This window comes from Pungitius pungitius, chromosome 15 (genome assembly GCF_949316345.1).
Source record: "Pungitius pungitius chromosome 15, fPunPun2.1, whole genome shotgun sequence".
Classification (NCBI taxonomy): Eukaryota; Metazoa; Chordata; class Actinopteri; order Perciformes; family Gasterosteidae; genus Pungitius; species Pungitius pungitius.
In genome coordinates this window covers 18492486-18519178 of record NC_084914.1, presented here as the reverse complement: position 1 = coordinate 18519178, position 26693 = coordinate 18492486, and the positions used below count along the sequence as shown (strand labels likewise).

Sequence of the window (26693 nt, the reverse complement as noted above, 5' to 3'; positions counted from 1 at the left end):
TTTGATTTTTCGAGGCGTTGTCTTGCAGAAACAGAATGAAGCTTTGATTTTGTTTTGATTACGGCTCCAAACATCAGAGGGAGTATTTTCAATCCCAGATTATAATGGACTCTCTTTCTCCTCATCTCTCTGCACCTTGCTGTCTTTTAGCTTTCAGCTGTGAAATGGGAGAGTAATCCAGATCCACTCGGGTGGAAAATAAAAGCCTTTTAGTTCAATTAGACTGCACAATAACATCAATCCTCCAGATAGAGATCCCCAAGCTAGGTGTGTGTGTGTGTGTGTGTGTGTGTGTGTGTGTGTGTGTGTGTGTGTGTGTCTCATAGCAGTGTGGGTTTTGTTTATTCTGCTGTGATTGTAGCCTCAGTCATTTAGTTTACCTTTTTATTCATTTGTCCACGTGTTTCTATCTTTAACAACCAAAATTGCTTTGGCACTTCACAGCATGAAGAAAAATGTTTTTTTACTTTTTGGGACCATATTTGAGTTAGTGCAGGCTTACTAAGTAACTAAAATGAACTTTGAATCTCTGTGCTACAACCAAACATTGACACGGCCATAAGTCCCAGTGGGAGAACGTATTTTTACATTCTAGCTTTTAAAATTGGGAAGCAGCAATATGATCAAATAATAAACTATGATCTAGAAAATTCTTTGGTTGAAAATTTAAGTAATTCTTTCCTTCACAGGGATCTGGGAATAAGGTCTGTTATATTTCTGTCTGCTGCTTGGTTCTCTTGATCTTATTGTACAAGCATTGTAACGTGCATTTTTCATTATTGACAAACTAAGATGGGTTCTGTGTACGTCAATATGATGCTGACACACTGCTGTTTGACACAAAGTGTTTTGGTTGTTTGGTTCATTTAGTCTGGACCAAATGAGTGATCGTCAATAAAGGACATTAGGTCCTCAGGCTCAGGTGAAAAGTTCTGGTTGTGTCTTGCACAACAAACCCTCTAAATAGATAAGAAATGTTGGGGATCAAATCCAGCAATCTCCTGCTTGAAAGAGCAACACAGTTGCTGCAAAGCAAACTTATGAAGTCCTTTAGGTTGAAGGACACAGGCAGGGATGACTTCCAGTGCTGCTCTGTGGTACATCTTGGTGGAACTGGTCTCCCACAGAAGATGCTCCTGTGCGCTCCTCCCAGCACATCACGAAGTTGGTGGCAGACATGTCCAAGATGATTTGTTCCTTGGGCGGCATCCTTCTATCTGACCGCGCAGTGAGGCAGTGCAGCTCCCCCCTTCCAAATGTGGATCACTTTGTTGAGTCCATTGGCATCCACAATACCTTCAACCTGCGGCCCCACAGCAAAAACAGGATAGCATCCCCCACCGTGGAATCATCAAACATCCTGCGCATTGTCCTGCATATGTTGAAGGGCCTCCTAAGAAATAAAGACGGCTCTGGCCCTTCTCCCAGAACACTTAAATGGTCTCAGCTCACGTTTAGTGTCAATGTGTACTCACACTCCCCAAATAATGTCCACAATGACCCCCTAAATGGAAATACGGTGACTTGTTTTTGTTGTCCTCCTGCAGATGGTTGTGCTCACCCCATGACATGTAATGGTAAAATATGTTCTAACATAGTCTATGCTAAAAGAGTGCTTATTGTTTGTATCAGCTGTGTAAGGGACGGCAGTCACACAGGCCTTCACACAAATGCTCAAATAAAGGAACTGTGTTACTCCCGTCTTAACCTTGGTTTTTATCTCAACTTGGTTTGAAACAACACATGTGTTTTGCTACGTTTACGCTGAGCGGTCGGATGGAGGACCAGTTTGAAAATGTAGGGGTTCCGTCTTTGTGTGGACGGCCTGAAACTGATAAGTTTGGAAAAGATCACGGCCACACCTGCATTTGCTACTTGATTGGTTCATAGCAGTCGTGAGGTGTCCTTCACTTATTCGTAATAATTCTACTCCTCGTTACTTCTTCCAGCTAAACCGACCGCAGTGTGTATATCATCTCCTACCTTTCTACACCGTAATGCACATGCCCAGTGTACATTGATCGTCCTGTGATGTACGTTTGCAAGAGCTATGCTGTTAGTGTTAGTGGAGCTCATCTTGGACCATAGGACATACACTTGCGTTCCCACCAGATTATCTGGACACTGATGCATCTTCAAACCAGCTGACCTGAGTCACAATGTATCTCTGTTCAGAGAGCTCTGACTCGTTGTCGTCTAAAACAATAAAGACTAGACATGTTTTTTCCAACAGCATCCTCAATGGGAACATTTTGCAAGTTCAGGGTCCTCCCCCAGTGGGACAGATCATTCGGCCTAATGGTGATGTGGTTGAAGGCACTCAAAGCATTTGACACACTGGTGTGAGAATGTGTTGCCATTTTCAAAGACTCACCAGTACATTGTTTCTATTGTCTGTGAAATCCCACCAACACAGATGGGACTGATGGAAGAGTGACAGAGCCTTTAACACGCCAGTGTGCATTTGATTTAATGTAATGTAAACAATGTCACGTCGTCTTTTCCTAACATACCACAAAACTTTTTTCCATGCCTGGTACTTTTACCATCACTTTTAAATGAAATACTCCTTGCCTATAATAATACAAGTTTTATTATAAAAGAGATAAGGAAACATAATATACGTTATCATTCATCCATTCTTTTCATTATGACGTGCAGTAATATTAACCGTGATTCCACACCCGTTCCCCCCCCCGGTTCTAGTGTAATCTAATCACTTATCTTTACGACTTGATGAGTGAGCGTTTAAAGTGTGCTAATTTGATTTTATTCATGAAAGCTGAAAACAGCCCACCTTAAAACGGGACTGAAATATTTTAACTAATTGATATCCTTATGCAAACAAGTCGTTATGGCATGAGAAATATACAGAAACATATTACACATAGGCAAATAGAGCAAATAGTATTAACGTGAGCTCGTCAAAAAGTATCAACAATGAGTCTCGTGACACAGGACACTTTTTTGGGGAGCTGTGGAATGAATCCATCACCTCCAGCCTGACCAGGTGGCCCTCACACACCTGAGTGCTACGTGAGATCTCAGGAACAACTGGAGGGAATGTCGTCACATTTGGCACAAACACTCATCTGGATGAACTGATTAGAGGTCAGAGGTCAAAGGTCACTGTGACCCAATAAAATAATCTTAATTAACAGGATGACATAGTTAAGGGATGGTATTTTGGACAGAGGATATGAACTGCAACTTGACACGTTGGCATAAGCATACAGCCACGTGCCACGTATTTCTGTACTGTGTAGAGTGCCACATTCAGGGACGTCATCAAGCATTGAGAAACAAACTTCTTATTGGATTTCCATGGGTTAGTAAATAAAAATGTAAAAAAGATTACATTTCTTGTGTAGAATATAATGAATTGCTGTAAATTTACAGTGGTGCATTGTTTGCATATAAATGTCTTTTAACCGTAGTGATAACTGGATGTGGGATACTAAGGAGCCGAAGCAGAACAGAAGAGGAAGTGAGAGTTAGTCAAATCCTGTGTGTCACTATTCTCTTTCTCCCTGTCTGTCTCATGTGGTTCACGCAGCATATTTAGACGTGTAAAATGTGCATTTCATTATGTATTTGTCTTTCTGACACACAGTACCTCTTCTTTTACAATAGAAATGTTCCAAGTATTATTTGTCCTACTGAGTCAGCTGTATAAATGTTTGAAGACAAGTAGTAAACTCTGTTAATTTTTAGTTTTTTGTCATTGTGCGAGTTGTGGATTGCATTTCCCTTGGGGGTAAAAGACTAGTATATACTGTAAAATTATCATAAAACGCAATATACATTAAGATCCTGTTCAAATTAATTACAGTAGATTCATTTTGAAAAAACAATAAATTGCTTGCGTCTGCGTTGCCATTGTTTTGTGGTCAAATTGTTTAGAGGGATTTCTTATGTATATACAGTATATCTTCCTATGGTATAGCAAAGTTTAAAAAGCCCAGATAACTTTCCCTCTCTCTGCCTCACACAGGAACACACACGCACCTTTCGTCCTCTGAATGTATCTTATAAATCAATCAGTCAGCTCTCTTTCCATAACATCTGGAACCTGTACAAGAGATTAATTATCATCATTAAAAATGAATATTAATTTCTATCTTTCCATCGAGTGTGGGTTAGGAAAGATGAGATCAGGCATCACCCCAAATACACTTTTTTATTAGCTGTTCAATCAAAACATAGTTAAGCATAATGTAAATTGATTTAAGGATATGTAACCATGCAAGTCCTTCTTCTAGTGATGCCAACATTTGCTCAAAACTAACACGGTGTCTGAGCATAGCATCATGTGATGACTTCTTGTTTTTTGAAAAGGCTTAATGAGCTCTGTCTCCACTAATAAGTTAACTTAACTTTAAAGTACCTTTTAACATTGGAAACATAACTTGATTTGGGAAAGGAATCCATGTCTTTAATCCTTTTGCAAGTTAGCCAGTGTTTCCCCTACCATTATAACAGGGGGGTGCAACCCCCCAAGCATGCAATTAAAAAAGTTTAAAATGTATATTTTGGGGTTATTTTTCTACGCACAGCAGTTTCACACTGACAGAAAGCTGCAGAACCGTTTGAGTGACTAATACCCCCCCCCTGGTTGGCTTTGGCCCCCCCTGAAGTCGTAAACCTAGGAGCAGCACTGCTAGCTGTCACACTTTGGCTAAGTGTAGCACAGGTTCCACCGGATTTCTCAGACACGCTTCAGTAGTAGTGTGGAAGCCCGCCGGATGACTTCGCTAAAGGTCCCCACGCATACGCGCCGCTGCTGACAGATGAGAGAGCCTGGGAGTGTCTTTTTTTTATATCGATTCGTTTTGCACGCGCCCTCCCCCCTATGTTTTGATATTTCATCTTTAATACTTTAATGTTTAGATATCATTTTCTGAACACACGTGCTGTCATCTTTGCATTTTGATGCTTTTGCACCAAGAAGTAAAGCAAGCAGGACATTGAATGAGGTATTTTTAGGCGACCACAATGTCACAATTAACCGTAAATGAACTCAAAATACGCTAGTAATGGAAACACTCTGGCAACAACCTGTCAATCATAAGGTAGCCACGCCATTAAGCATACGGTGCTTTATTGGAGTCAAAATGGACCAGTATTTACTCAACAAACATCATGCTGTATTAAAGAAGACTTTAAGCTAAATTGAGACTATGAACTCATAACTGCAATGTTTACTAAGAGAATAAGAGTAATTTTCTAATGTACTTCTATATAACCAGAGGAGTTGCCCCCCAATGGTCATAAGAGAGAATTGAGGTTTAAGGTACTTCACTTCTCAGACTATCTGAGACATCTTTGTAGCTATGGCCCTATCTATGGATTATGAGACAATAGGCCTGTGGGACATAATGACATGCAAAAGGCTTTTTTATTCATTTTTATTGGTATATTTTAATTCCTGTTTGGTGTAACTTTGTGGTTGTTACTCATCTTTCTGTTAATGTATTTCTCTGTGCCTTTTCTGTCTCTGTGTGGACATTTTGTGTCTGTTTATCTTTTTCTTGTAATTTTGAGTGACTGTGTTAAAGTTGTTTGTCTCTCCGTGGTGGTTGTGAGTCTCTCTGCAGCTCATATTCATCTCTATTTCTGTTGGTCTTTATGTCTCTTTGTGGAGCACCTGATATTTGACAATCAAAGTTTGCTTACCAAGGGAGATTAACAAATGTCTTGGGACTAGGAGAAGGGAAGTCCTTGCCAAATCATCGGCGAGAACGAGCAATAAGAAGTCAACTCCCCGAAGTCCCTGGTGTGTCAGTCACACCATGTGTCCTGGAAGCGTCTGCCTTTGTTTGCCCTTTCACCTAAAGTGGTGTGAATCTTCTTTAAGGCTCACTAATTAGAAAGGGAGTGCTATTTTCAGGATGTGTGCCAAACCATTTGCGAAATGACACACAAGTCGCAGTACTGATCTTTCAAGTGTTTCACCAAAATAAAAGCTTTTTTAAAATGTTGGATGCAATGATCATGATCATCATATAGACACAAGTGGGTCGGTTCAGTCAATATGTGCCATTCCCCCACAATCCTGCCTTTTGGTTGCTAGTTTATTTAAATGTTTCATTGCGATTAAGATATTCCTATTATATTGACCACTTGTCAGATTTTCCCTTAATATTATTGTTGTGTAAACTACTAATGACATCCTGAAGGACGCAAAGCAAGCTCAACAGCTAAAGCGCTTTGTTGTTGATGTAAATCATTTCTGTTGTAGGAGTACATCTTTTACATTGTTGATTGTGTACACATGACATCCATTGCAGTCTGTCCATCCCGGGAGAGGGATCCTCCTCTGACCTTCTCAAACATTTATTCTCAAAGGGTTTTTTTCCATTTGTTTGGGGATGTGAGGGTTTTGGGACGCAGGATGTTTCATGTGTACAGACTGTAAATCTGAGGCAAATTGGTAATTTGCGATTTTGGGCTGAACAATATAAATGAATTGAATAACAGTGATCAGAAAATGTCTCCCAAATTATGACTTCTTTTGTGTAATAATATCATATTTATAAATGTGATAGATCTAAGGCAGTTATGTGTGAGGCCAAATAATAACTATTACTTCATAAATACATGTTGTTAGAAACGAAAAAAGGCATTTCATTCAGTCTTTTATTTTTTTAAATGTATAATTTTTTTCCTGCATTTAATTTTATGTAAATGCATTTTTTCAATTTACACCCACTCCCTCTTTTCCCACTACTTATTTTCATTACTAAACTAATATTAGCATATTCACAAATTTCTTTTCATATTTCCTTTTCATTATGCAAAAAAAGATGGTTGTCATTCAAGGTGTTTCATGAGGCTAACTTAACACATAATAGTTGAATCACAGTCTTTTTTGCAATAAAAAATATTTTATATTTATTTATTTAATTTAGTTTTCATTTTTCCATTCAAATCAAGTCACAAACGCCCAGTAAAATCTGCGTTTTTGAGGAAATTGGACCTGGATCCACATTCAGAGCAAAACAATCTTAAAGATGGCTCATACTCATTTTATAGTGTTTACTACTATTGTACTTGTTACTTTACTATTTACTAATCATTTTACTGATTTATGAACGTCGTGAACTCTGTGTAGTTAATTGGCTGTAGTGGTACTAACGAGTGAAGACAAACACACCGACTTCAAGCCCCAGAATGCCTAGCGCGGAATGGGAGAGGGGCGGGTCAGGATTGGATGATTGCATGTCACGCGACACATCCGGCATCTCCCCGCTGAGTGGCGTCCTGTCTCTGATGTGTTAGCCGCTTTTTGTCTCCAGACGCTTCAGAAACGGCAGAACCTCATCCGGGAAACTCCGCTCAACATCACGGTACGTTGACCGGCTGCGGCAGCTTCACCCGCTGCTTTTACCAACGCCCCCGCGGTAGCACATGTTTGGTCGTAGCGGAGTGTTTTATAACTTTATTCTCAGTGGTGAGCAAAGGTATCGGTTTAAGCTGATAACGTTACTTTGTGTGCCCGCGGGACATGGACTTCTGTTCCGGTAAGCTAGAATCTCAATGACAATTAAGCGCAGTCCTCGGTTCACCGCCTTCACGGTAAAACTCTTGTTGGTTGTCCGGTGATAACGGTTGAAGGCAGCGGGACCCTTGCATGTTAATAAGCCCTCAGGTCGCGCGCTCAGTGCGCGTGCTAATGACCGTTAGTGCCCACGCGCTGATCCGCTATTCACACTTAAAGTGTCTAACTTCACCTCATTGTGTGTGATAACTAAACTCCGTACTTTTTTATCCCGTAAGTGATTGCATTCAAGGCAGGAGTACATGTACTTTATGTGTGAATAATTAGGTCTTTATGAAGAAAAAATCAATCAATAAATCTTTTTTGTAGATGACACGAAGTCAAACAGTCAAAAACTCCTCTTCATCAGTATAGTGAATGTTTTCCGCAATGGTTCCAAATTCAATAGAAAAATCCCTTTGGAGTTAACTTCCTGGTTGGCCTACAAGAATCCTTCTCAGATTAAACGTGTTCTGTGTTTCCCTTCTTGCGGTCCTAGATCCATCATGAATTTCTTCCTGGAGACCATGCAGGTCCTCCTGCTGTCCATCTGGTACAATGTGGAGTCTTTCATCCACCTCTTCGTGCCTAAAAGGAAGAAGAACATAGCTGGGGAGGTGGTGCTGATCACAGGGTCCGGTAGCGGGATCGGCCGCCTCATGGCTCAGGAGTTTGCGGCCCGTGACACTGTGCTGGTGCTGTGGGACATCAACCAAGAGGGCATGAAGGAGACTGCCAGGCTGGCCAAGCAGAGCGGAGCCAGCAGAGTCCACCACTACCTGTGTGACTGCAGCGACAAGAACGAGGTGTACAGAGTGGCCGACCAGGTAAGGGTGTCTGCTGCAACAAATCCACCTGTGGGCCCGACCCTCGCTGCCCCCCTGTGGGCCCGACCCTCGCTGCCCCCCTGTGGGCCCCCACGGTTTACTGCGACCAGTCTGGAGCAGCATGGGAGTGCTCGTTATTTACATGTTTTACTTGGTCCAATGAGGGCAAAAATCTGACTTCAGGATAAAATAAATATCACCTCTTCAGTGATAGCCATTGAAAATGAATTAGTTCAGAATGTACAAACTGCTATTCGCCTGAGAATACCTCATAATTACATCACATGAGTAATGTGGGATTGACTTATTACATTGGCTATTTTTATTTTATTGCAATAAAAACATTAGGATTAAGCAACCAGTCTCAATCAACAGACCGTGTTATATATAACGATTCCAGCGAGAGAAGTTGTTCTTTGAATTTGTAGTTTTCTAAGACTCTCTAAGCTCAAACGATGGTCATGCAGGCTCAAAGTCAACGGTCTTAATCCAAGTCCTAGTAAAAGACCTGTCATGACTAAAAAGCTTTAATCATTAATCTTCCTTTGGCATTGGGTTAACTTGGCTGTAGGATTCTGATAACATCTAGGATCCTATGCTAAATGAACTAAAGCTGGCTACTATGCCACGAAGGTGGTGTTGGAACCACTGCATATGCCAACACGTGTTGCTTTTCACGTTGTCATAAAGGCGTGGTCAGACTTCACCAACAGTGAACTGTGTGTCCATGTATACAGTATGTAAATCAGGGTGTGTGTGTGTGTGTGTGTGTGTGTGTGTGTGTGTGTGTGTGTGTGTGTGTGTGTGTGTGTGTGTGTGTGTGTGTACGGACTTGAGGCAGGGGAGTGGACGACTGTTGTGTAAACAGACACTTGATTGGCTGGATGTGGGCGAAGCCTACAGTAAGGGCACAGAGCAGGATCTGAACAACCAGCTGGCTTAAAATGAGAATAATCCTGAACACAACTGTAAAGGGAAATCATCCTGCCCACAAAAACCAGGAACAAGACACAGCGTTGTTACTGTCTGCATTTTCATCTGCTCTAGACTTTGGCGTCGATGGGATCTCATTAAAATAGGGCCAACTATTACTTTACTATGTAGACAGAAAGTGCCCTCATCCAGCGGCTGAAACCTAAACAAATCAGTTACAGACGTGTAGTCCCCCCCCGAGACGATAGGGTGTTCTATGCCAACACCAAAGACAAGCAGTCAGGAGCTGCCAGTAAATATGTACTATATACACATGAAGTACGCAAACAGTCCATGCGTCCTCTTTGTTAGTGAGGAGCAGTTCACAAAGCCTCTCCTCGACCTCTGAGTCACCAACGAGGGGAGAGGGAAGCTCTGCTCATGGGAGTACAAACAGGGTTCATGAACAAGAGGTCCAGGGGCACGTGGCGAGTCGTCCCGCAGCTCGGTCGGCCTTAAAACGCAATCAACTCACTGTAACAAGATGGTTTAAATAGTAAGAACACTACATCACCAGGGATTATACACGTCCATTAAAAATATATGCATTTCACCAAACATTTTGCAGCCAAATGTCCTCAATATATTTATTAAATAAAAACACAAACAGTGTGACTGTTGGAAACTTCGTAGTAGTCCTCCAGGCTGAGTAGGGGAGATTACCCTGTGGACGTGTCCACGATCCAGTTTTATTGTATGGTAAAGAAAGCAGTATCACTAAATGGAGCAATTAGTATAGCGTCGTTTTCAGCTGTCAACAAAAGTATGACTGTCTCTCAGCCCCTCCCCTTCCTACAACCCAAACTAAACTTTGATACCCAACACAGCGTAATTACCATGAATGACAAAGGAAAGGTGGGAACCAAGTGCACCAACAAAGTGTGTCCTGTACACAGAGCAGCCAGGTAGAAGTCCACATGTGCTAGTAGAAGTCTGTCTACGGATATCTTGATCAGGATATCCTTGTTTTACCATCACGCTGTTTGAAGTTATCTTTCCCTTTTATCAGCAGTCCCACTTGAGTGTAAGACCAAGGGCCAGCATATAAAAGCGTCACCTTGGATAACCCGGTGTGCACATGGACACGTGTGATGTCTTGAGGTTGTGCCTCCTTTCTCACACGGATCAAATGCCCAAATAACCTGGACAAAGGTCGAATCACTTCCTGTCTACCAACATGTGTTTAGCAGCGCTGCACACAGGCTGCGATCACCGCCCTAATTCACACTTCAGTGATTACGCTCATTGTCTTTCTGTTTTTGTTGAACGACATGTAGAGAGTGACACGGTGATTGTGACAGCACCACGTGAAGAGTGCTTTAAAAACCTCTTTGTGCTCTCATGGTATTCTTTGGTAAGGACGGATGGGGGGGGGGGGGGGGAGCAGTGACTTGACATGTATGTACACCCCCTCTCCAGCATTGGAGGACATGGGAAACCAAAACAAATGGCCATGCCTGCCACGGTTCCTGATGCTTTGATCCATCTGCAGCAGCTACCATACGTGTTCATTTCTGCTGTGTCCCTGAGGGTTATCAGGGAATGATGGCACAAAGCAGCAGACATGTCAATCATTAGCCCAAACTATGCAGCTAATAGGAGGAGGAAGGAGAATCTGGTCACTGACCTCATATTATTGTAAGTTATATGGACCCGTTTACTATGAAGCGCTATGATTGGCCCGCTCTCGATGCGTGCCAGGTTAACGGTGACGTGATTTGGTCACGTGTAAAACATTATTATAAACATTCTACACCCTCTGTGAGGAAATCCACAAACGTGTCAGAGAGCTCTCCAAGCTATTAGCTGAAGTGCCAAATAAAATGTAACCTTTTTGGTTGAAGTCTTTCATTCATTGTAGAAATGTACCGCAGCTCAAGAGGTTGAAAGGCACCGCCCTACTTAATTAATTTACTATTTTATTGAGTCTAACCAGTTATAAACTCTGCCATAAGTCAATGTATTCACTTCTAATCACAGTCTGGCATTTCCGCGTTGGCTTAGTGTGTGACCATGTTTAAGAATACACAATCTGAAAATGTACAATAAATGATAACCAAGTACAAATGAATGCATACATTAAAAGCAGTTTGTAGTTTGCTTTAAGCTTTTCAGAGACCAACAACAAAAAGATCCATTTCTTGCAATGTTTTAGCATCAAAGCAGAACCAATGTGGATATTCTCCCTTCCTTCCTTTACACAAGGGTGACTGTGTCATACGTGATGGAGGGTCTTCTGTTGCCCCATCCAGGTTAAGAGAGAGGTGGGGGACGTCACCATTCTGGTGAACAACGCAGGCATCGTGACAGGAAAGAAGTTCATGGACGCCCCCGATTCCCTGATTGAGAAGACGGTGGAGGTCAACACCATGGCTCACTTCTGGGTCAGTCCACTACATCAGCACAAGTCATCTCTCACGGAGGCTTTGTCTGATGCAACGTATCCATTTAGAGCTCGTTATAAACTACGCTCACACGGCCACAACTGAATAAACTGCTTTTTAGTTTTTGGAACTTAATTTTGATCTGTTCTTTTTGGTAAGGTGACATAGTTAATTTATGCCAATGCAGATGCATGCTTACATTTGTCCATTTATGGCTGATGAGGTTTGTGTCTCCCTGCTCAGACCTACAAGGCCTTCCTTCCTGCCATGATTGCCAACAATCACGGCCATCTTGTCAGCATTTCCAGCTCAGCTGGACTAATCGGAGTCAATGGATTGGCAGGTGTGTGTTTACTTCTGTCCATATCATGCATGTCACATTTATTACAGCAACCTTTATATTCAAACGTTTGCCTCCTAAAACAATTCCCAAAAATTGCTAAGACTGCAACATTTTAGTTTAATTTGTCTAACTTTACATTTGAACATGTGATGTTATAAATGACCTTTGCACATTCTCAGTTTTACTGAAAAGAGCTTGAACCCATCACTTATCTAAATGCATTTAACCTCAGCAGGACAGCAGTACACTTAACATCAGAAGTTCTTTGTTGGAATAATACATATGTACAGATGAATCATTATAAATGCCCTGTTTTTGTGGCTTTGCGTTGAACTAGTTTAGCACAGCTGGAAGGTCCGGGGTCCAAACCGGCCCAGGGGCCTTCATTGGTGACTTATTGAAATCCAGTCCATGTAGGCTGTTTGTCCACCAATCTGAGGGCTGGAGGTGGATCTGTGTCCCCAGGCAGTGTCTTTGGACAGGGTAGGACCGTGTCGCTGTGAGCATGCATGAGAATGTAGTACTCTCAGTACGAGGGGCACCTCGTTGGGTAACTGCTGCCACCCGTGTGTGTGATTGAAAGCACTTTGAGGTTTTCCACAAATACTAATAGTCCAGTTTAATGCTTCACGTCTGAGTTTAGATGCTGTTAGTCTCAAACTCTGTGGCCTTTTGGGTTGCTGTTGAAATATCGTATTTTCAGAAGTTTGGCATCTACTTATTGAGTAAGTATTGGTATTCATGCCGTCCCTGCAACGCCACGCAGAAGTGAATATGGTCATTCTTTACTAAACGTGTTCAGAGCATCCAAGGAAGCCTCTTCTAACACAACATGATGGAAACGCTGATGTTTGAAAGGAACCGTGGAGACCCGGTTCGTGTCGCTGTTGCAGAACCATTGTGTCTGTTTTTGCCTGAATCCCCCCATGACGCTGCCAACGGTGGCCTGCTGCTTGTTTACCTTGTGCTGCCCACAGGGGGCATTACTCACAGCACCGAGTCACCAAACACGTCTACTGGGGAAAGATGAATGGTGAGTAGCCAGAGTGCAGATGGGATTAGCATCTACTTGTCACTGGACAGTTTTTACAAGCAGACCTGAAGGAGACCCAATGGGCAACATGACTAACTCAAACACAGAGTGCTGCACATGACAAGAACCTAAGAAAACTACAAACAAACTCAACTTTAGTAACTATATTTATATAGTACTGCTAACAATTTCTAGTCTATTTACTACTGGATGTGAAGTCTAGCTGCCTTTTGTTTAAATAACATGACTATTGTATTAGACTTGATATTCAAGATGAAATTACTCAAATTATAGGGTAGATATCTTGCATAAAGCAGATTGAACTGCAAATAAGAAAATAGTTGACTCAAAGTAATTGTGCGTCGTTGGCGCCATTACAATGAGAACTGGATGGTATTAAATCATCATCTACAATACTTGTGCATAAAATACATGCTTCTTGTGTATATTTGATTCTTTCTTAATTTATTTAATTTATTCCAGCTCGTAGTCCTGGTTCAGTGCGCTTAGGTCACATGGGCTTGTTATGTCTGCTCGTCTTCATTTTCTAATTCTGATTCCTTCTTAGTAATTTCTTTAAAAACTTGAATAGTTAATGAATGATATGTGAGTAGATGCCCTCTCACCCATATTTACCCATAGGTTTGTGTGAACCTTATCAGTGGTTGTGTAATAGATGTAACCATTGCACTTATCATCTAACAGCAGTATTGTGAGAAGCACACGTTATTAATGAGCATGAGTCAGCCCCATCCAGCAGACTGAGGTCAAGGCGCCTGGGTGAACTTTCTGATAATTAGTGGCCTTATCAGTACACCTGGTAGATGTTGGTGGTGTGCTAACCGCGGTTTAGCTTCCACTCGTGTGTGTGAGGTCACGCAGGATGACAGGAAACGGCATTCCACTCATGGATGGTTTCTACTGATTGTTGTCCCACAGAATTGGGACAGTAATGTAAAGGTGGGGGCTGCGGTGCTCTCTCTCTCTTGTGCCTTAATGTCGGACTGAGGTGATTTTGGGGGGAGCTTCAGAGCAGACAGAACACCTTTTCCTACTCCTGGCTGGCCTCATGAATGCGCTGTCATGGTGGATGTGGGACACGGAGCCTTTGGGAAGGGATGATGCAATCAGACGCACTGTGTTCCAATATGAATTGTGTGGTTTGCTTTAGTTTCTGCAGCTTTGGACATAGCAAGGCACCTTGAACTTTGACCCCGCTGCTCTCATATCTGCTCTGCTCTGTGGTCAGCTTGAGTTACTGCAAAATGTGAGGGGCCAGGTTTTGTGGGCATGTCATCACCATTCATATCTATACAACCAATGTGATAATGATTGGTCAAAGTTCTTCAGAGATCCAACCTTTTTTTGTGCTCAGTGTACCAGGTTGATTTGTTATCATGCATTTTCTTTTGTATGGCCCAAAAGTTGATAAAGTGAATGATTTAAGCATGCGTGTGATCCTAGTTGAGCAGCCCTGGTGTGTTCACGTGTAGTAGGCTTTAGTGGTTGGCATGTTTCTTTCAATTACATTTATTTTGTCTGGCCTAAAACTACACATGTTCCTCAGAGGGCCCCCGCCCCCTCAGTAAGTGAGCACAAGTGTACTCAGGAATAAGATGTCACTCTTAGTTTGTCCACCTGTGCCTGCAGACTACTGTGCCAGTAAGTTTGCAGCTGTAGGCTTTGCTGAGTCTGTGGGTCTGGAGCTGCTGGCCACTGGGAAGGACGGCATCAAGACCACCATCGTGTGCCCATACTTCATCAACACCGGCATGTTCGATGGATGTCAGACCAAGTAGGTGTCTCCACGTGACGCTTCACTGTATTTCTGCTTCTATCTGCAGGCGTTACCTTTCCAGGTCACCCGTCCCTCTGTCCATTCCCGTTAAGCAGATCGCAGCAACATCTGCACTAAAGTCCACCTGGATTCAAGGATTGTGCTCAATATAATTTAGAACCTACAATTTTACATTTATATTATATAAAACCGATGAATTGAAGCTATTACGCACTGACATGGATGTAAACTCAAAGTTTTAATACCTCAAAGTAAAAGAATCCAAATTCATTCCTTCATTCATTCATTCATGTTAATCCCAATGATGACATTGTACAATACTACATTTGACGTCGAACAAAGGTACAACAATTCTATTAGTGGTGAAAGTGATTCCTTATGAAGAGCGCTGAGGCCAGCAGCACTAATCCCATCTCTGGCTATGCCTCGAAACGTCTCTAAAGGTTTCTCTCCATCACTCTGATGGCTTCAGATGATTGGCTATTATGGCCGCAGCTCAAATCAACCACTCACATTTAATGTCCACGCGCTGGTGCCCACAACCACCACTAAGCTGCTTCACGGCCACAGCCTTTAAAGGCTTTAGGAACAGCAAGTGTTAAATAGCGTCATTTGCTTACATTCTTTGCAGCCAAATCAAATAGTTTGTTGGGTTTTAAGCCTTTTGTTTCCTTGTAACGCATTTAATACTTGACTTGTTCTTTACACCCAATGCATGAAGCAAATAAAGTAGGCAAAGCATCTAAAGTTGTACAATCCCTAGACATGTAACTGTAAATAAAATCTGACTTTCTGATTGGAGCAGAGCGGTGCGTACAGACTGCGCAGGACTCCCATTAGGTCGCTCTGATGATGATGTTTTGGCTTATCGGTGTCACTATTTCACTAACCAATATTCAAGGGGCTCCTTTGTCCCTCTACGTTGGTGAGCTGTTTCACGTTGTCATAGAAACCAATGCGTCTGCTAGATTCCTACTGTTGAGTAACACGTAAACACCACTCTACCAGAGGAGCCCTCCAGCCACACACACACACACAGACACACACACACACACAGACCCCGGGTCAGATGTCAGAGGTGTTTGGAGACTTGTGTCTGTCTCTATTTCTGTCTTCCTGCCCTCCACAACGCATCCGGGCCCTGAAGCCACCGGGACACATGCTTTACGCCAAAGCCGGTACCTTTCCACTCGTCCTACTCGTACCCTTTGAAACCACCCCGTAGCTGTGTCTCAAAGTCGCTAGGCTGCAGCCTTGTAGCCTGCAGCCTTGTAGCCTGCATCCTTCCTAGACCTGGGCTTGTCCTCCAACAACCGCATAGGCTGAACTCAACGCTCCCTGAAATGGGACGGTCTGGCCTGTGGGGGACTTCCTGCTTGTGTCATCAGCATTAACTCCTCTGCTCCCGTTGCCTAGCAACCTGCTGAGCTTAACAAAAAAAGCCTTGAAAGTACAGATAAAGAAGATAAACTTATTCTCATTTCATTTAGGGAAGATAGGCTTCTCCTCTGGAGCATGATGCATTTGAGATTTCCGGTAATTTTAAATTTAAAAAAGCACCTGCCTCTGTCCTGGATAAATTAAATCCTCGTCAGCCGCACTGCATGATGGGATATGCTGGGCTGCTAAGGATAGATCAGATTGGTGGCTCCTGTGGGGCTTTCAGAGGAGCCGAAGGAATGGGACGGGCAAGTCGTGGCCGAGTCGCAGTGGAAGTGACGTATGGGGTCGAGGAATGTGTCCTTAAGGATGCAGCATAGCGTCCTTAAGGATACAGCATAACGACTTAGTGACACGGCTTGTGAGCCGCTCGCCGTGGTTCCAGAGTCTCTGCCATGTAACAGCAGGGAGGGAGGACTCTTCCGTGCTGCTAACAGTTGTATGTCTTTTGTTTCCCTTGTGTTCATCAGGTGGCCAATACTGCTGCCAATCCTAAATCCAGAGTACGTGGCCAAGAAGATCATTAACGCCGTGCTCACAGACCAGGTCTTCCTGCTCATGCCCAAGAGCATGTACCTCATCACCGCTCTCAAGAAGTGAGTGCTTTCTTCCTCCTCTTCCTAATGGCTGCACTCATGGTCCAAGTGGTTCACATGCAGTCTGCGCTCGTGGCCTTTAGCTTAGTGTCCGGTCTTGTGATGGGACCAATGTGAAGTAAACAATGGTTGTACCACAGATGCAAGGTCACATGCAGGCTACCTCTTTTGAGAATTTCAGGTTGTAAATGCTTGTTTAGTATTGATAAGTATTGAAATTCTTTGCTTAAGTATAACAAATGAAATCTCTGAAAGTTAGTAGAGAGCACATCTCCTCTTGTGCCCTTATTGATCTGTGACACAAAGCTCCTCCAGCAGAGGTTCAGCTCCACATGTTTAATGTCTTCAGAGTTGCTTTTGTTGTTCATTAGCATTATTTTCACTGCATTAGTGGTTTTGAGTTATTCCCAACTGTTGAGTTTTGTGGTAGTTGCTCAATACAGCAGCCTCTGAGGTATGAGAAGTGACTGCTGCTATATACAGAAAGGCATTGTGAAAGTCCCGGTAGCGGAGGATGACTCCTTTTTGAGGGTCGGGGGTGCAGTGGTAATGACAAGCCGAGCCCACTTTCCATTTTGCTGTTTGTTGGGTACAGATGTTATTGCGAAAGGGGTCACAGAGGTGCTGATTCCGGCTTTTACCCCTGTGGCTCTAATCATGTACAACAGCAAGGTTCTTTTAGTCCACGTTGGATGCATTTCGACAGGATGATGGAGATTGGTTCTCTTGAAAAATTAGATAATTGCGTTTGGTTTTGTTTGTCTGCCATGTTACACAAAGTATGAAGTAACTAAATCACATGTTGTCCTCGATTCACTTCTCCTGTTCCCTGCACACTGCGTTTGAGCTCATGGTAGTTATTGCTGTGAACTAAAGCTTTGAGGCACTTCTAGGTGTGGGTGTGGCACATGGGCAGAGGTCACCACGGTGTGTTTGTTAGTGACAGAGTGGTTTGGGAGACGAGGTTTTTGAATGAATTTGAGGTGGCAGAACACTGAAGGGTGCCGGGCGTGTCTGCTGTGTACCGAGTCACTGGATGCAACGTGGAGCTGACTCCCTGTTCCTCCTCCTCCTCCTCCTGCTCCTCAGTGCTGTGCAGTGGAAGCTGACCTACCTCCTCTCCTCTTACCTGGGAATGTCGGTCCAAGTAGAGTGCCACACTGACACCAGTGGGCACTGCAAGTTGCACTAGTGCTTGTGTGCCTGTCCCTGCCTGTGGGAACGGGCTAATTGCTGGTGTATTGTTTAACAAGTAGGGCTGACTAGCGGCCTTTTAGTTTGCAACATTTCTAATGTTAATTTATGATAGCTGTAAAACAATTAGACATGTCAAAATGTTTTCACATGTAGAAATGACATTTTGACCAAAAATTCAAACTGAATAAAATACATTTTTTAATCCAAGTGTGTATATATGCATATACATACAAACAATTGAAAAACCGCATGTTCAAAAGAATTGTGACGAGTGGAAATGTCATTTCCCATATTGAGATACTCACTTGGACGTGTGTGTACATCATTTTAAACTTTTATGATGTTCAAACTCTCATACATAACCACGTATTGCTTTTTAAGAATATCATTTCCACTTGTTGCAATCGTATCTCAAGTATATGAAATGTAATTTAACAAGACACGAGTTAGAATTCCAAGCTGACCTTTCCATAAATTCGTTTCTACTAGTCACAATTTAGAAATATCCTGAATGGATATCTTGATGTAAGAAAATATGCACATATATCGTCATTACCACGAATAATAATGAAACCTGAACTCCACTATGAACACTTTGATGGGTAAGAATTGAGTTTTACATTTCATTGATCCAATTCTCAAGCATTCAGAGACGCATAACTGAAACATCAAAATGGTATTTTAGAAATGTCATTAAGCTTGAAAAGAAGAAGTCAGTTGTGTGTGGCTTGTATGAATCAGAATGCTGATCAAGTGTCCCTGCAAAGTACATATTGATGACTAAGTGTTTAATAAAGATTGTTTGTTTCATTTGAATCGTGTTTATGAAGAAGTAGTTTGCAGCGTTGCTGTCTACCGTAATGATAGAGATCCTTTCATAAATCAATAACTATTCATAAAGACCTTGCTTGAGTAGTTAGTACGTAAAAACTATTTTCTCATTTATTCAAAACTGTTGTTCAAAAGTGGGGAATTTCAATTTTGTATTGATTTAGTTATTGTGTTCATGTTTGCACCGTTATTCAGTTCTATTGATCACACGTCATCATGTGGAATTATTGTTAATTACCTTACTTTTTATACGCTTAAACTTAAATTATTGAATCATTCCAAGGTGAACATAAATTCCATATTCACCCGTCATGCAGGTTGGAGGCTGTTGGAAGTAACACACTGCGCACACTGCTCCTGTGAAGATACGGAATCATAAAAGCGTTCCTGACAGCTTCACCTGCCTCAGCCGGGGGGGGGGGGCGGGGCATCAGTGAGGGGGTGTGGTTTGACTTAAAATACCAGAGGTCTCTACAGACTGACACACCACACAGTCCCTTATTGTAGTTTGTGATTCACACTCCTACTGCACAGGGTTTTGTTAAGGAATAAACGTCTATTGAAACAAAGAGAATAATGAAGTAAATATAAAACTGAAATAATAATAAGCTTGCTGCTAACCGGGTGTCTACCTCTCTGGCTGCTGCCAGTGTGTGAAGATGATGCAAGTATTTCTCTCAATTTCATCCAATGAGCAAACATTCCAAGGAACATGGACCATGGAAGTATTATTGATGGACCAGCTCTACTTCTTTGTCCCCTCATGGAGGACGGAGGACACACTGGGCTTTAAAGAGACTCCCTATCATTAGCAAGCATGCTCATTTCTGTAACTCTGCAATGCAATACATGGACATCTGTAGCGCACACCCATATAACCTCATATTAACCTTATTATATATTATTAGCCTTTATATATATTGGCATACAGCTCCCAGTAGGCCGTGTTGCCTTGTCTTCATACGTTCTCTCTGTGAGCAGCTCGTTAAAGCGATGGAGCATCCGGGCTCCTCACCATGGGAGTGCAGGGCCTCTCCTCCATTAAGTGATGAATATTACATGTCTGCGTTTGTCTGCTGCCTCTCAGCGTGGTGAATGCATGTGGTCCACGCTGTGCCTGCTGACGCTGACTCACATTCTCAAGTATCACTTCAAACCAGTGGATCCCACATCCTGCTCTCACCACGGCCACGAGCTCCGTTATGGCACAACTGTGCGTGGGCGCTTGTCGTTCATCAAAGCCTGACCTGGGGCCGTCTCCGCTGCACCTCTGCTTTGACTTCATCAGCGTGCAGTGACTCAGCGGCCGCTGTGGGGCCCTTGTGCCGCACTGGTTTCAATCATCACTTCACTTTCCAAAGCATTTTGCTTTTGTCCGTTTATCTTTTCTAAACGCAAGCCATGCGTTTGCCTCAGCGTTTGCACACACGTAGAGTTCAGCTTAATTGGGTTACAATCTTTTATCACTACCAGAGGGGAACAACCCCCCCCCCATCTAATGAAAAACCGGCAGAACAACAGACCAATTTTAGCACGAGTAGAACAAAAATTCAAATAGTAGGAAGCGTTTAAGTGAGACGCAGAGGCTGCTGGGTGGAGCATCTGGTGAAGAGCAAATGGGACTGGAAGGGTTGTCTTGATGTGGGACAGGGGCTTGAGTGAGTTCTTCAGTTGCTATGCCCACGGATCAGAAAGCAGTCTTTCGTCCTGTGGATGTGGGGCTTTTGGCACACATGGGAATCCAGTCGTGGAAGTCATGGAAAAATCTCCTCACCCCTCAACGTTCTCCCAGAGATGCCTTGTGTCCCTTCATGCTCAATTAAAGTTCATCACAGACCCTTAATGGTCAATAAAATGTGTCTAAGTGCTTGTGCATCCTCTGCTCAGAAATAAATCCACCAAATAGTTTCTTTTAATGTTGACTCGGGTCAATCCAACGTGCACGTATGGATTCCTGTGGAAGCCGGTGTGCTGCACACCACGAGCCCGTCTGAGGAGGAGATCCACTTACTAATGTCTGCCCCGGGGACAGAGGCGAGACGTAATACGGGTCGGCACGCGAGGCGGCTGTGTCTCCGCTGCGTGCTGATGGCCTCCAGCCTGGCTCCATGCCACTCATGAAGCATGCAGATGTTTAAAGCAATCAGCAATAACGCTCTATGCTAATCGGTGTCGTCCCCCGTCCAAAGAGCCTGCTGAACAGACCGTCGTGCTTTCAAATGTAGCCACATCGTGGCTGTGCCGTTGTTGGGTTGTTTCTCGTGTTGTGGCTGGATGTTCCTCATTGACGGTGTACTATGCTGCTTTATGGTGCTGACACATTTTTAATATGGTCCTAATAAAGCACGGAGGGAGAGCACTGAATGTTTTATTGGTCGGGGGGGGATTAGCTGGCTGTTGCATCACGCTGAGGGTTCATAGTTTTCTTCAGCTGGTTGGTTGTGATGCTGTGCTGAGCTACCCAGAGCAGTGTTCCAGGAAAAGGGCCTCGCTTTGAAAACAATTTGACAAAGTGGGCAAACTGGGAAATTACAACTGAAGATTCCTCCTGATGCTCATCTGACTGCTTTGTCGTGGTCGTGTTTTTCACACGGCCCACATTCGCTGGTGCGCCCCCCCCCCCCCCCCCCCCCGTGTGGCATAATGACAATAAATGATTCCTCTGATCACGTAGTGCCTCATACCAGGTTGCTAACTGCTGGTTGTGACTGGGTGGATATCTTGGGTCTGTTAAAGGATTGTTGATTATTCTGCTCCGGAGGTAGAAGGGCATGAGATGGAAAGCAGGGCACTGACTCACAGCTGCAGATGTGGAACAACAAACAAAAAAACTATTAAAGGTAAAATGGGAGCTCTCTAAGGTGCCATCTCGCCTTTGTCAACAGACCAATCTCCCGGCTGAAAGCCAAATTGAAATACTAAAACATAGCAGTGATGGAAGAAGACACGTACAATCAAAAGGCCCCGATTCTCCTCACATGGGCCCCAAAAATGCCTCTCAGTTGATGAGAAATTGTGTCCCAAAATCTTTGAATCAGTTGCTAGATATAATGGGCCAATGAGGCTCCAGAGTCTGCCATCAGCTGAGCTTGTAGCCTGTAGCTGGTGGACCCAGGTGCAGTGATAGACACCAAGTCCACACCCCTCCACATGGACCTTGTGTCTCTACAAAAAGCATAGAGAAACCTTTCACACATTCATTGTGTGTGTGTGTGTGTGTGTGTGTGTGTGTGTGTGTGTGTGTAACCCGTTACGGCTTTATTTTCATTGCAAGATGATCCCCGTGGCGGACGGTGACGTTGGCGCATAGATGTGCTCCTTCGTCACTGACACTGAGGGGAATGAAAGGACTTTGATGAGGGGGGGGGGGGGATATGGCACCGAAGAGGAGGTGATGGACACGAGAGCAAGAGACTGAATCCACAGTGAGGGAACAAAGGGAGGAGGACAAAGGTCACTGACTAACGCTTCGTCCTGTACTCCTCACCACTGTCCTTCCTTGTCCCACTCTCTGATAGCCGTGAAGGTTTTAAGGGTTCTGCAAACATCTCAATGATATTGGTTGCTTTGAGCTGGGATGTGTGTGTAGTTAACGTTACAGATTCTCTCCTTTGTCCGTGGTGAGTAGAGACTCGTGTTGGAAGTTGGGTCTGCTTGGTTCAAAACTCAAATGGGAGATGCTCAAGTGCAGCAGGTACAGTTCACACCTGTGGAGAACACACACTCCAGTCCAGTACTACTATGGCTATAAGTCCTCCGTCATTAAGGTGCTAACGTCCACTTTGTGTGGGAACAACATGAATGAACAGTAAAACAAAAAGGTTTAATCCCAACACTACTAAATGTAATCCTCAGCACTGCAGTATTTTCTGTACCCCCTCAACTCGTCTGATCCTCCCTTGTGTGTCTCCACAGCGTCCTCCCCATGAAGCAGGGCATTCTGCTGGGCCAGTACCTCGGAGCCTTCAACCTCATGGACACGTTCAAGGGGCGCTCCAAAAAACAGGAGTGATTGAAGAGAACGAGAAGGCAAAGTCATCGGGGACTGGAATGGAAAGGCACATTTTTAAATCTTCCCAGAATAATAATGCAATCAGAGCAGAGCAGCAGTTGCCAAAAGGTGGATTGGGTTTGAAGACTCTTTCATTTCAACGGCTCAAACTGGAATACAAGCGTTGTCTCTCTGCAGCTCACAATGTTTAATCCATATTTGATTGCTCTTAATGTACTTGTTTTTAATTGACATTATCATTTGATGATTGACATGTTATTTTATGAGAATTCATATTATTCGTTTGAGGCTTTTCATAACTAGCCTCCCAACCACAGGCGCTGTAACCAGAGCCCTGAGTACTGAGGACAACTGCTTCCTACAGCAGGAACCTCCCCTAGAAACAGGGTACGTGCTGTTGGTCTCTAGTCTAGTCCAACTATACAATCAGAAAATACTGCTAACATTAAGCTAACCACAAACCATGCGGTGTTCACTACTTAATAGTTCAAATGAATGGAAATGACTATCCTGAGCATCTGGCAGAGAATAAGAAAAGGTGCTAATGACGCCATTTCCGCTCAGTTAAGTGTAATCAGCTATCTGCATTGTTCATGTAGCCATAATAATCCTCTGGCCCAGTGTTTTTCTGTCCACGTCATTTCAGATGAAAAAAAACCCAGGCGATTATATTAAGGAACAGTGAATTAAAAGATATATTTTACCTCACACTGTGAAGATTTTACCATTTAAATGTACCCACTGTTGTCACATAAGCTCTAACAGCTAGCGTTGTAATAGCTAGCATTGTAACAGCTAGCATTGTACTAGCATGCTGCAGTTAGCTGGAGGGAGTGGAGACGCCTCTCCTTGTTCCCTTCTTGGAGCGGAGTAGGAAAGCTTTACAATACGCACATACATGACAGCAGACTGAAAACTCAATGGCCGTTGAACTTCAGTTTTATCGGCTAATTCTTGATTCCTGTTTTACCGCGAGTCATTTAGCTAATGTTAGCTAAAGGGAGGTTTGAAAAGCTTCCGGCTCTTTCCTTGTGCAGAGACCTCACGGGGAGCCTTGGAGCAGCCTGCTCTCATGGGCCACAGTGAATGAAACACATTCTACAACATGAAGGTTAGGTTTCTTGAAGTATAATGCATGCGATTTGTACTTAAAAGTTTACCTGTCACTTACCAACACGCAACCCTCAGTTTGTTATGATGATATTATAAAGGTTATAATATATTTAATTACCAATGTTCCACTATTAATATGTGATATTTAACCGATAACCATAATATGTTGTTGATGTTTTAACACAACCTCTGTAAAAGTCTTAAAAGCTGCTCATGTTTGTATACGGAGTAGATTTGAATGAAGAACACTTGTGTTGCCTTAATCATGGAAACAGCTCAATGGAGACATCAATCTAAAGGTGTGTTTGTTCCTGGAGCCGTCTCTTAGCTTCAGTGTAAACCACTTAGAATAGTGATCAATAAATTCCCATTTCAAATGTTTCATCCCGTGTTTTGAGTTTCTTGTTCCGCATTATGACCGAAATGAGTGAACTTAGTTAAGTATTTGTCATCTCATCGGGTCACGATTGCTCCTCTCATCCCTGTTTCCATTATCGTCAATAAAGAAAAAATGTTTCCGTTACATTTATTTCTAAATGATTGCAGATAATATCTTTCGCAATTAAATGGACAATTAATTTTCCTTTTTTAATTTCAGGTGGGTATATATTTAAGCATTTTCTCAGAGATATTTTCTTAAGACCACCACCCCCGTCTGAATTGGTTGCTCATTCACTGCAGCCAGTAAAAGCTCTTTGTGCTAAGAGTTCTATGACTGTGGGCCAGAAGAATAAGTGCAGGAAAGCCCCTCATAGATTAGACATCAGAACTTCTGAACTTAACCACACAGAATGTAGAAGGGACGGCCCACACACACTTTTACATTTGTACTGACAAACACGGACCCACCTCGTACAACTTGGAAAATACCCCAAGCCAGAGAGTTGTAGCTATTCCAAATACCCGCAGTAAAAGAGGAGTGATAAATATTCAAACATGTGAACAACAAGCACACACTTTCAGACAGTCAACAAATGTGTGAACAACAAACAAATGAATCTTGAGAAAGAAGTTGAAACCATGTTCACAAGCCGACCAGGCCTCCCAGGTCTCAGGGGGTCTAGGGTCTGTACCCAAAATGAGATGCCCAAATATTTGAAACTTGAAAAAATAAGATATAAAATCTGCAACTGAATAATGTAAGACTTGAAATATCCCAAAAAATATTTAAGAATGAGAATATTTCATCCAGGAAATGAGTCATCCAACCCCAAAATACTTTTTATTCACTTATTTTTTATTTTAAATATATTTTTTGTATTTTTAAAGGTGCAAGACCGTAGTTCCAGGTTGAGTTTATTTTTTCAGATCATCAAATCTTTTGACCAGGATTTGGCTCTATACCAAGTTCTAAAAAGCTTCCAATCATCTTCTCCAGTTGGTACGATGCAATAAGTAAGCGATGGCTGGCTAGTGAATTCAAACTGAAGGTGCAGAGAATGGACACGGAGGGTCGGAGCAGTGAAAGGGGATCTCAGTGGGATGAAACGTTACGTAACACGACCTGACAGCCATTGTGTGCAGGCATCATGCTGCACCCAGCACCCCTTTTCAAGGGAACAGAAGAAAACTACTTTGTTCCAAGCGAGGTTGATCCATTCAGCTCTGTATTGAGTGTGAAATGTTCTCACTCCTTCTACGTGAGGCTGATCTCACCGCAGCGCTATTTCATTTCTATTATTTTAAAGCTGTGTAGGAAACATTGTTTATTTCTAATTACTGACGTGTTATTCAGTACAACTAATGAGTAAAGGCATCATATGGTGTTTATTAGATAGTACTATAGTACATGGCCTCTAAAGGTTATACACAACGGACTGAGCAACACACCTACGCGATGTTACTTGTGTGATGTTGCTGGACTGCTACTGCCATCCAAAGGCAGCTCTATGCATCACCAGCCCGGCCTGAAACGTTCCTGTGGTGGTCTCCAGCTCATCTTTCTCCGGAGGGGGGGGGGGGCCCTTTGGTGTGAGCCCAGTCAACACTACTTCCAATATAATAATCTCATCATCTCACTCCATTTCTGGTTCAGATTCCTGCCGGCCAGTTTGTCAGAATTGCAGGTTTTACTTGACGTTTTGACAAATGAATTCAATGACCACATCTTTAATTATTTTGTTTGTTCAGGAAGACTTCTCGTTTGTCATTTATTCTCTCCCTCTTTTCCAGCTGCATCAAGTGACTAAGCAATTTAAGAATGACTTCCCTCTCATTTCACTCGTTGAAAGAAGTAATAAAAAGTGTTGGCCTACACAACTTTTGGCCAAACACAAGTAAAAACACAAATAAAATACTTTATATTCATCCCCAAGAGTTGGGAGATGGTGTAGAATAAATGGGACACGAATACCACGACGAAAGCCGTGTGGTCTCGTGTCCCAATTGTCCCAAGTGCAATTTCAAATGCACGTGCAACAAAATATCCGTAATAACATTATTAAAATACCAAATAGCTCAACATAAAATGATTTTCTGTTAAGAAGGAGGAGGTCTTAATGTACGTCGCTTTGGGTAAAAGCGTCAGCTAAATGGCATGTAATGTAATGTCTTAATGGCGCGCACGCTGCATCGCGTGAGCAGTGCACGAGGGGACTGCAGGATGAT

At 42.9% G+C, this 26693-nt stretch overlaps 1 protein-coding gene across 4 annotated transcripts; it reads left to right on the top strand.

Annotated features, from left to right (window-relative positions):
- Positions 1 to 7203: 7203 nt before the first annotated feature.
- LOC119209286 (epidermal retinol dehydrogenase 2-like) lies at positions 7204 to 24468 on the top strand. Of its 4 annotated transcripts, none has more exons than XM_037458497.2 (7): positions 7204 to 7349; positions 8040 to 8367; positions 11592 to 11723; positions 11967 to 12066; positions 14750 to 14894; positions 16808 to 16933; positions 18023 to 18922. In XM_037458497.2, the coding sequence occupies exons 2-7, from the start codon at positions 8047 to 8049 to the stop codon at positions 18123 to 18125; spliced, it is 927 nt and encodes a 308-aa protein (XP_037314394.1). In that variant the 5' UTR covers positions 7204 to 7349; positions 8040 to 8046; the 3' UTR covers positions 18126 to 18922. The 4 variants fall into 4 exon arrangements, with proteins under 4 accessions (XP_037314394.1, XP_037314395.2, XP_062413662.1 ...); XM_037458498.2 differs by lacking the exon at positions 7204 to 7349 and adding an exon at positions 7395 to 7523 and having other exon boundaries at positions 18023 to 18923; XM_062557678.1 differs by lacking the exons at positions 7204 to 7349; positions 18023 to 18922 and adding exons at positions 7398 to 7523; positions 22877 to 24468.
- Positions 24469 to 26693: the final 2225 nt, after the last annotated feature.